Here is an 11455-nt window from a genome sequence, read left to right as displayed (position 1 = left end):
GTATGCCAGTACTGAGGTTGATGGAGAACATTACATGACCCCAGAAGACTTTGTCCAGCGCTATCTTGGACTGTATAATGATCCGAATAGCAATCCGAAGATTGTGCAGCTCTTGGCAGGAGTAGCTGATCAAACCAAGGATGGGTAAGAACCGTTATACATTGTTTGGAAATGAATGTTCTGCAATATCTTACTAAAAAATAGTAAACCTTAAGTTTACCTATCACCATCTGGAATTTTAATATTAATAAACCATATTTTTTTCTTAGAAGTTTATAAAAAATGTTATTTGCTGCCATTATCAAGGATTTAGCATAACTAGCATTTCTTTCTTGCTTTTTTTTTTGGGAAAGAAAACTACATGTAAAAAACCATATTTTATATTGAATAATCTGAACAGAATGTTTTTCAGAAAACTAAGTGTATTTCTTTCACGCATACAACAAATATTGAATACCTACTATGTTTTAGGCAATGTTCTAAGGCCCAAAATTACACCAGTGAATAAACTGATAAATGCAAAAGCAATCCACAAATTTAAAAGTAAACTATAGCATGTTATGTTGTAAGTGCTACGAAGAAGAATAAATCAGGGAAGAATTTAGAGAGTGGTATTTATTCATTTATCTGTCTACTCATTTATTTGACAAACATTTATTGAACAACCACCATTAGCCAGGCACTGTTGGACCTTAGTAATACAAGCGTGAATAAAATGGGGTTCTCGGCCTTAAGAAGAAACTCATGACCTAGTGAGAAAGAGGATGGGTAAACAAAAAAAATAAAGCTTTGGGAATAAGGTGCTATAATAGAAGTATAAGAAAGATACAAAGGACACCCAGGAAAGCATGGTTAACTCTGGGGTGATCAGGACAGCATTATAGAAGAGGTGATCCTTGAGTGAAATCTGACAAGATGAACAGGAGGTTGCTGGTGGTTGGATAAGTAGGGAGGAGGATTCTAGGAAAGGGAACAACACTGGTATGAAACATCAAGGAGAGTGTGCATGTGTGTGCCTGTGTGTGTGTGTTTTGGGGAGTGACACTGGGGAAGTTGTGTTACATGTACCTTGGTGTGGCTGTGGTGTTGCTTTGTTGCTGTTGGAGCTGTGGTTGAAGTGGAGCTGGGGACCTTGTGTGCTAAGATTGGACTGTATCCTGAAGGCTCGTGACTCAGTCTTGGAAGTATTTTTAGCCTGGCAGCATATGGGTGTGTGCAGTCACAGAAATAGCAAGGTGCGTCTTAACTAGAGTGTCCGTTTACTCGGGGGAAAAGCACACCATTTTTATTTTAAAGTCAGATATGATTGTATTGTAGAGCAAGTGGATTATTTTTATGAATTATAAAGAGAATTTTGTCGTGCTTTGTGAGTTCCAAGCTATATCCACAGGCCTTCAGAGGCCCAGGTTCTCTCTCCTACTTGTAGAGGTAGTTGTGTGAAAAACTAGGCAATGAGGAGTTGTTAAAAGTTATTTCTATTACCACAGATATGATTAGATTTTAGAAAAATGGTAGTTGGAGTAGGGCAAGACATGCACGCAGTGAAATCCATTTAGGAAACTACTGTAGTAGTTAAACTAGAAATGTTGGTATCTAAGTTCTTTGTGTCCAGCGTTAGTATTGTATTCATTTGTATTTTCCCACAGAATCTAGTACAGTGCATGGAATCTACTATGAGTATTTTATATCTTAGATAAAGATTTTATATAACTTATCAATAGTAGATATTGGGGAACTTGTATACATTTTGTGACTGGTCTCTAAAACAGTCAAATCAGGGGCTCCTGGCTGACTCAGTCGATAGAGCATGAGACTCTTGATTTTGGGGTTGTGAGTTCTAGCTCCACATTGAGTGTAGAGATTACTTAAATAAATAAACTTAAAAAAATAAAAAAAAAACCTAGTCAAATCAGCTGATAAGTTACTATGGATTATTCAGTCATTGGATTTCTCAATAGTGATTAGGCAGTAATACATTTGAAAATTAATTATTTTTAATCAGAATTCATTCTTCAAAAATTTTAAAGGTAACATATATATTTAGATCTTTTAGGAACTATGAGAGTATTTATTGTCATTAATTTGGCCTGAGACCCGCTTTCAGAGTACTCATATCTTTTCAGATGCTTCTTTTGTGACCATCTGCTCTGGTCCATCTCAGTAAGTGTTTTTTTGAAGCTTTGAAGTCTGGTTCTCCCAGACTCAGTTGCATTGTTAATGTGGTTGAGTGGAATCAAGAGTTTAAGTTGCCAGAGTAGATCAAAGATGGGTTTTGGCTAGTGAAGTATCTAATAATGGTGAATGTTCACTTAAAAACAAACCCGTTTCTCTTTGTAAAAGGTAAATCTTCCCCCCCCCTTCCCGCTCAAAGGTAAATCTTTTCTATTTCAGATTTTAAAAACTTTTTAAACTTCCTTTTTTCCTCTCTTTGGAATGAGTCAGATTGGGATTGGATAGGAAATCTGATTCAAAGAGTTAGATCATAAAAATTAAATGAGTTTATGAAACATATAGGTTATTTCTAAAAGCAGAGAAAGGTGGAATTTTCTAGAAGCACAGCAATTCTTTTCTTTCTTTTTTTTTTTTAAGGGGGGGATGGGGCAGAGGGAGAGGGAGGAAGAGAATCTTAATGTGGGGCTTGATCTCACAACCCTAAGATCATGACCTGAGCCGAAATCCAGAGTTGGACACTTAACCAGCTGAGCCACCCAGGTGCCCTGGTATAGAAGGTAACCTTCTATTCATAGCTTGTCTTCAGGGGTTCCTGAACTTGCTGAAATACTATGCAAAAAGAGTGAATTTGTATCTGCATTTTTCTGGAGAGATATCCCAGGTTTTCAGGAGGGGGGGGGTCTATGAATTCAAAAAAGGTTAAGTATCCTTGTTAACGTTTCTTTAATACTTGTAATTCAAGAGAATCAAAAGCTTTGATATTCTTTAATTTATTCCGAGTAGTCAACCCTTAATCTTTAACATTTAAGGGAAATGAGACCTGGAGAGGTTGATTGATTTGCCCAATGACACAGAATTCTCTTAATTTTTAGTCAATTTTCCTTCTTATAATCATTAAAAAAAAAAAGTTCTTTCCGCTGCACCTCACCCCCCTCTTTCTGTTTTCCACTTTTTTACCCAGAACAGTGATGAAAGAATAGTGAGTGCAGTTGGTACATTTTTTTATAGCGCCGAGAGGTATTTTTGGTTTTATTGTAGTTGTGGGTTTTTTTGTTGTTGTCGTTGCTGTTTTTAAGATTTTATTTATTTGAGAGAGAGCAAGAGAGTGAGAGAGCATGAGCGGGATGAGGGGCAAAAGGAGAAGAAAATTGCCCGCTGAGCAAGGAACCCAATGCAGGGCTCCATCCTGGGACTCAGGGATCAGGACCTGAGCCAAAGGTAGACACTTACTGACTGAGCCACGCAGGCGCCCCTCTATTGTAGTTTTTTGATGAGCGTCTTCTAGGTACAGATGATTTGAAATAGCATCACATAATATTGTTTATTTTTTTTTATTTTTTTTATTTTTTTAAAGATTTTATTTATTTATTCAACAGAGATAGAGACAGCCAGCGAGAGAGGGAACACAAGCAGGGGGAGTGGGAGAGGAAGAAGCAGGCTCGAGCCATAGCAGAAGAGCCTGATGTGGGGCTCGATCCCATCACGCCGGGATCACACCCTGAGCCGAAGGCAGACGCTTAACCGCTGTGCCACCCAGGCGCCCCACATAATATTGTTTATAATTACCAAGACCCGGTCTCAATAGAACTAGGTACAGGCAGGTCTAAGTGATTTAGTTAACAAGTGTGTGGGAAAAGCAGGTTTAGGAGTTGTGAATACCATACCTTTTTGTGCTCCGGACTCTACCGGTGCCTGCTCCCATGTTTTCTTAGCATGTAAATTGCCCTTTCTCTTCTTCATTCCCTTTCCTCTAATAGATAGTAAAATAAGCAGGAGTGTTTTTTGATATAGGTGTTTGCTGTGCAAAGCCATGTAGAAGCAACATTGTGTGGTATAAATAGCATGATGGGTTGTCTAAAAGTAAAGACCATTAGCCAAGTATTTGTGAGATTATGGCTTAAACTTTGAAGATATGGTTATATAATGAAAACCAAAATGATTTATGCATTAAATGCAGATTTTGGGAACTATTATTGTGTGAACTAATCTTAAATGTTTAGACAGTTGCTTGTTTGAAACTGTAACTCCTAGAATTGTAGTTTCTATATTTAGCTCAAGTCAGAATTTCATCTGGAGGCTCTATTCTCCTATATTGTGTAAAAGTATTATTGTCCCTCTTTTAGTTTTTCACAACTGTTTTCCTTGAATGTTCTACATACATTTAAAAATCTATTTTTTTAAAAGATTGATCTTAGAGAGGGAGAGAGCACCAGGCGGTGGGGAGGGCGGGGCAGTGGGAGCAGAGGGAGAGGGAGAGGGAAACCCAAGCAGATTGCCCACTGAGTGTGGAGCCAGATGCAGGGCTCCATATCACCTCCTGAGATCATGACCTAAGCTGAAACGAAGAGTCAGACGCTTAACTGTACCACCTGGTGCCTCAAAAGTAAAGTATTCTTCATGCACGTAGAAAAACCTTTTATGCAGAAATCTTGGTTGTTCTAAAAATTGCAAAATTAACATATTAATATTCTGAAATTTTTATTAGTTTCCATTTGGTAAACTTAAAAGGAACTTTGTAGAAAAATTTTAAAGCATCCAATTCATAAAATACAGTATTTCAAAGTTATAAGATGAATGTATGTTCTTTGTAAAAAGTGAAGCAGCAGGTATGATAAAAACTGAAGGTGCCACCTCATCCTCATTAAAAGAAGACAAACCATTTATTAAAGTATGAACTAAGCAATGGTTTCTTCACTCCAGTTAGTGGCTTGTGGTTTGCATTTGTTCTGCTTATGTCTTGGTCAGGACCTTCTAACAACAGGGAATTCATTGCAGGGTATGGTGAAAAGAGCCTTAAAAATTATTCTGGAACATGTTTGCTTTATGTTCACAGATAAACGGGCTATTTCTTGCTTTATGAAAAGTATTGTTACATTATTATGTGGTGTAAAATGCCCATGGGCTAAAAATAGATAAGGGGTATATCAGAGAGACAAAGGGGTCCATGCCCCCCACCCCCTACTTCTTCCCGGTATTTTCTAATGAAAATTCAAACATTCAGGCAAGTTGAAAGAATTTTACAATGTACACTTATATAACCACTATATTCTACCATTAACATTTTTCTATGCTTCCTTTTTCAAATATCTATCCCTCTATTTTTCTGTCCATCCATCTAATTTTTTTCACACATTTCAAAGTAAATTGCAAGCATTGATACTCCTTAAATATTTCAGCATGGATATTATTAACTGGATTTCAGTATTTATTTTGAGTGTTTTCTTTAGATGTAAAATTTACACACAGTAACATATAAAACTTAAAGGTACATTTGCAGAATTTTGATAAATGCATATACCTAGGTAATTTCAGGTGACTTTTTTATTGTAATAAAATATATATAATAACATTTACCATTTTTTTTAAGTGTACAGTTCAGTGGCATTAAGTACATTCATATTGTTGTAGTACCATCATCACCATCCATCACCATTTTTTTCATCTTCTCATACTGAAACTGTACCCATTAAACAGTGCCTGTTTTGCCCCAGTACCCAGCCACTAATAACCTCTATTCTACTTTCTGTTTCTAATGAGTTTGACTCTGCTAAGTACTTCTATACATTGAATAATGTAATATTTGTCCTTTTCTGTTTGGTTTATTGTGCTTAGTCTGTTGTTTATAAGATTCATCCATGTTACAGCATATATCAGAATTACATTCCTTTTTAAGGCTGAATAATATTAAGTCGCTGATGCTTTTGTGTTTTTTTTTTTTTTTTAAGATTTGTTTATTTGAGAGAGAGAACATGCAAGCGTGGTGGGGAAGGGTAGAGGCAAAGGGAAGAGAGTCTCGAGCAGACTCTGTGCAGAGGGTGGTTGGGCGGTTGGTGGTGGTGGCTGGATCTCACCAGCCTGAGTCAGGACCTGAGCCGAGGTCAGGACCTGAGTCAGAGGCTTAACCGACTGTGCCACCCAGGCGCCCCAAGAAATGTAGGTATTTAAAGTCCACAGACTTTATATTTTAGACAAAGGTCTTAGTTGGAAACGGACATGAGGGTCCACAGGGGTGGGTGTAGATAACTGATGGGCCCTGGTCTCTGTGAAGAGGCAGCTTCTGCTTTGGCTCCAGGGGCCTGGTGCTATTTGGGATGAGAAACCTGTTGGCAGTTTAACAAGAGAAACCAGAAAACTGGGTATTTGTGTGAAGTACTTGTGATTTCCTAATGTTGGCAACTAATGTAACTAAAAAAATTATACTTTGCTGCCAAAGAAAACATGTGTGGGCCAAATTCCGTCTGCCAGCCAACTGTTTATAACCTTTGCTAGTTAAGGAAAAAGTCTTTTACCTCTTCTTATAAATACAGAAAGTTTTGCTACTGGGGCGCCTGGGTGGCACAGCGGTTAGGCGTCTGCCTTCGGCTCAGGGCGTGATACCGGCGTTATGGAATCGAGCCCCACATCAGGCTCCTCCGCTATGAGCCTGCTTCTTCATCTTCCACTTCCCCTGCTTGTGTTCCCTCTCTCGCTGGCTGTCTCTCTCTCTGTTGAAGAAATAAATAAAATCTTAAAAAAAAAAAGAAAAGTTTTGCTACTGAGTATGAAATGTGTTTGAAAGCTATGTCTGCTGTATTTCAGGGTGATTGTATTTTTGATGTTAGGTTCCTGAGGCTGTTTTGGAAAAGCCAAGATGTTATGGATTTTGTTTTTTAATCCATCATCAGCCTAGTTACTTTTTATTTTTTAAATTACTCTTATAATCAAAAGAAATAATGCTAAATAATGATAAAAATTTCAAACATTTCAGAGATACATACTGTAGAAAATGAAGGCCTTCTCTAAGTCCTCCCCTATATCATTATTTTGTGTTATATATTCTTATTAAAACGACTCATTGCTTTTTTGGGGTGTGTGGATGATCATACCTGATATGCTATAACTTCATTTGTTTTTACTACTCTAGAATTTGTGTAATGATAGCCACACTCTTGTGTTTTATTATAGTTTTTAGTCGTACACAGATGTATAAAGTGTATTATGACATGTGACCTGATAAACAGTTTGATTATTCTTCTTCCTAGGATTCCATTAGGCATCAAATTCCTAATTTCACCAAAGATTCTTCAGCAGGGGCACAGTGAAGGCATAGTCTTTAGTGTCCTGAATAATACCACTGCAAGGCCTTTTCCTCAATGAAGGAAAAAGGCATAGAACACATCATTGCTTTGGATATGATGTAACTTGTGTAACTTAAACATATTTCAAAGTTATTTATTTAATAGAAAATGAAACTTTGAATCTAAAATATGTCTTTGATGAATGGGGGCATAAAATGAAATGTAAAATGTAGTCATTCCTAATACTGTGTTGAGAAATATGGCTCTCTAAAAAGCCTTGTATTCTAAATTGAGTTTATTCAAGAATATTTACAATTTCCTACTCTGAATCAAACCTGTGCTCTGTGACAAGCTACCTTCTTGCAGGGAATTAGACTTTATTTTTTATTTTATTTTATTTTTTTAAAAGATTTTATTTATTTATTTGTCAGAGAGAGAGAGAGCACAAGCAGGGCGAGCAGCCAGCAGAGCAGGCAGAGGGAAAAGCAGGCTCCCCGCTGAGTAAGGAGTCCCTATGCAGGGTGCGAGCCCAGGACTCTGGGATCATGACCTGAGCTGAAGGCAGACGCTTAACCAGCTGAGCCACTCAGGTGTCCCGGGTATTTTATTTTTACTTTAAGATTTTATTTTTTCATTTGAGAGAGAAAAAGCACAAGCAGGAGGAGAGGCAGAGGGAGAGGGAGAAGCAGACTCCCCACTGAGCTGGGAACCCAGTGTGGGGCTTGGTCCCAGGACCTGGAGATCATGACCTGAGCCAAAGGCAGATGCTTAACCATCTGAGCCACCCAGGCACCCCTTGGGCATTAGACTTTAAATAGTGAATTACATAATTACTTTAATAAAGATTTTGTAAGGGGCACTAAAAATGTTCAGTACGCTGCTGTAGGGCTGTGAAGGGTATGTAAAGTCATCTGGGGACTCTCAGATGGTTCTCTTGAGGAAATGATAATTGAGCTGAGCTATGTAAAGATGGGTACAAATTAAATGGGCAAAAGTTTGGAGATGGTTGGATGATTCCGAGGAGAATGAAATGCTGAGTGATGGTCCTGAGTGGAAGGAGCATGGATTAAGAATGAATGGGTTGGAGTGCAGAGAGCAAGGGAGAGGGGTACAGAGATCAGATCCTGAGGGACTAGGAGCCACATTGAATATTAGGTCTGTTCCTTTCTATAGGGTGACTGTAAATGTGTTGCCCAAACCAGGCCATTTGAGAATAAAAGGCAGCACCATTACTAATATAAATCAGTAAATAAATAAATAAATTGGTATATGTATTCATATATTTATAAAAACAGATTTTTATAATGCTGTTACTTGGATACTAGTCACTTACCAATAGCAGCAACAGGGTGTGGGATCTTTGCAGCAACTTGCTATGGAAGATGACTCTAAACTAGCATATGCTGGCTCTATAAGATCATTGAAGTTGGAGTGCCTGGGTAGTTTAGTTGGTTTAATGTCTGGCTCCTGATTTTGGCTCAGGTCATGAGCTCAGGTTTGTGAGATCGAGCCCCAAGTTGGGCTCTGTGCTGGGTGTGGAGCCTGCTTGAGATTCTCTCTTTGTGCTCCCCCCACCCCTGTTCAACCCCCCCACCCCAAAATCATCAAAGACAATTTTAGTGTAATTTTGGCCACTGGCTAATTTCATAAACCTGAGTATTCTAGGACTGAATATGTTTTAGTTTTCCCCCCTTTTGTTTTGAATTTTCCTTCAAAAAATGTATTTTCTTTTATATATTTTTTTTAAAGTAGGCTCCGTGCTCAGTGTGGAGCCCAACACGGGGCTTGAACTCATGACCTTGAGGTCAGGACCTGTGAGCTGAGGTCAAGAGTCGGACGCTTAACTGAGCCACCCAGGCGCCCCTAAAAAATGTAGTATTGACATTTCAAACATATAAAACAGACTAGTGTAGTTAATTCAATATCCTCATCACCAAGTTTTAGTAATTATTAAAATAATTATTAAATTTGTTTATTTATATCTTTTCCCATTCTTTCATCCCCTGGATTATTTTGAAGTAAATTCCAGATGGCATATTTTGTTTGTAAATATCTGTGTGTATCTCAAAAAGATAAGAAAAATTACCAAAACTAAACAAACCTCCTCAGAAACATTAACATCAATTTCTTAATATCAAGTATTTGTGTTATATTATTATTACCATTTACTAATTTTCTCATAAATTAAAAAATATTTTTCTTTGCTTAAATCAGAATCCAAATAAGATATGTATCTTATAATTAATTACTATATCTTTTAGGTCTTTAATGAGGTTCTCCTTCATATCTTTTTTCAAAGTTTTTTTAAAATCGTTGTTTTTGTTTTTTGTTTTTTTGCAAGTACAGAATGTTTGTCCTGCAGTTTCTTACAGTCTGCATTTATGCTGATTGTGTTTCTGTGGTGATGCTTAACATGTTTCTTTGTCCTTTGTATTTTCTGTAAGTTGATTACATGGAAAGCAGTGGGTCTCAACATGGCGTGTTGGCAATTTGCAGTTTGGTGGGTAGAGGCCAGGGATGCCGCTAAACATGATACATTGCCCAGGAGGCCCCCACCACAAAAAATTATCCAGCTTAAAATGGTACTGTTGAGCGCCGTGGTCGAGAAACTATCATCTAGAGACTTTGTTAGCTTCAAGTTTCATTATTTTTGGTCTAGTTCTTTCTCTTTTTGTGACTTTAGGAGTGATTGATTATTGCCCAGGTCCATTAATTTATTAGGGACTCACAAAAGGGTAGTATTCTAATTCTATCATTCCTTCCTTCTTTCTTTATTATCTGGAATACCTCTATAAAGAGAAACTTCCCTTTTTCAATTATTTGGTTACAAGTTAAATGCCTGATATTTTCCTTTTCTTTACCAGCCAATAACATTGTATATTTTATTCCAGATTGATCTCCTATCAAGAGTTCTTGGCATTTGAATCTGTTTTATGTGCTCCAGATTCTATGTTCATAGTGGCTTTCCAGTTGTTTGACAAGAGTGGAAATGGAGAGGTGACATTTGGTAAGGAAAAAAAAAGATTATAAGGGATAAGTGAAGTCAGTAAGGCTGGTCCAGTCTTTAAATGCTAAATCTAGTAACTGCATATAGATTGCTGCTTATTTAGGAGCAGTCAATAAGTGAAGTATTAATTTCCTGAAAGAGTTTACACAGATAAAATTAAAATGGTGTATTTTCTTCAAAGCATTAGACTATTGCAAAAAAGTAGGGAATCTAGGAATGCCATTGCTCATTGAGTCACTGACACTTTTACATTCCTAAAATAGGTGGTGTAAAATTTTCTTGTTCTGGGCTAGCCTGGGCAAAATTCTTAATGAAACAGACCATGAACTACATGGAATAATCATGTCATTCTTGAAGGAATTTTTGGGTAGAGAATGCAGAGCTTCTCAGTAGCAGTTTGGAAAATTGCTGCTATGTCATTGTAACACCAAGAATGGAACTGAAGGAGAGAGTTAAGAATAGTTAGCATTCTCTAAACCCCCATTATAGATTTTTGATTTTAGGAAAAAAGCCTAGAACATTGAAATTGATATCTGTGTTAAATGTAAAAATTGATATAAATCCTTTGGTAGGCATATAATTTAGCACAGTGTCATTGTTTGGCAGGCATATAAACTAGAATTTCTATTTGTAGCCATGTGTTAGTTTTAAAGATGCTTATTTGTGGAAATTAGTTTGTGTTTAAAGTTTCTGCTAATTTTTCTGACAAGTTTTTCAATAAAAACCATGCAGTCTTTTCAAGGACCTTGAACACTCTTCCCTTTTTTTTACATTTGCATTTTTTATTGTAGTAAACACATAAAATCTTTATTCAGTGTACAGTTCCATAGTGTTGAGTCTATTCACATTGTTGTGAAACAGATTTCTAGAACTTTTTCACCTTGGGAAGCTGAACTTGAGCCCTTTTATGGTGTGAATTGGCATCAGTATGTGGTGGAAAGCCTCTTGAAAATCAGGCTTTCCCTGACTCTAGTGCTACATATTTATTTGCTGCAGTATTTGTTATATAAAAAACATCCTTCAGTTAAACTCAAAGGAAGAAGTATCACTACCATGGAAAGAATGATGAGAAAGTATAGGTATTCAGAAGGACCCGTGGTTCCTTTACTTTGATTTTAGTGGGCACGTTTTCTGGGTGGGCATTGACTGTTTCCTTTTGCCCATTGACCCAGTTATTTTCTATATAAGAAGATTTTCCCAAATAAATACCAGTGCAGGC

At 37.1% G+C, this 11455-nt stretch overlaps 1 protein-coding gene across 2 annotated transcripts in view; it reads left to right on the top strand.

Annotated features, from left to right (window-relative positions):
- Positions 1-11455, top strand: part of SLC25A12 (solute carrier family 25 member 12) — a 96394-nt gene that overhangs the window by 18782 nt on the left and 66157 nt on the right. Inside the window, exons 3-4 of one of the 2 annotated variants that reach the window (XM_045779859.2) lie at positions 2-144; positions 10121-10236. In XM_045779859.2, coding sequence (XP_045635815.1) covers positions 2-144; positions 10121-10236 — 259 coding nt within the window. Of the gene's footprint in view, position 1; positions 145-10120; positions 10237-11455 lie in introns of those variants that run through there. The other variant, XM_045779878.2, reaches the window with a different exon arrangement.

This window comes from Ursus americanus, chromosome 1, assembly GCF_024610735.1.
Source record: "Ursus americanus isolate L20-20 chromosome 1, mUrsAme1.1.p, whole genome shotgun sequence".
In the NCBI taxonomy this organism is placed as follows: Eukaryota; Metazoa; Chordata; class Mammalia; order Carnivora; family Ursidae; genus Ursus; species Ursus americanus.
Note: the sequence above shows the minus strand (reverse complement) of the source record. Positions and strands in the feature narration are given on the sequence as shown.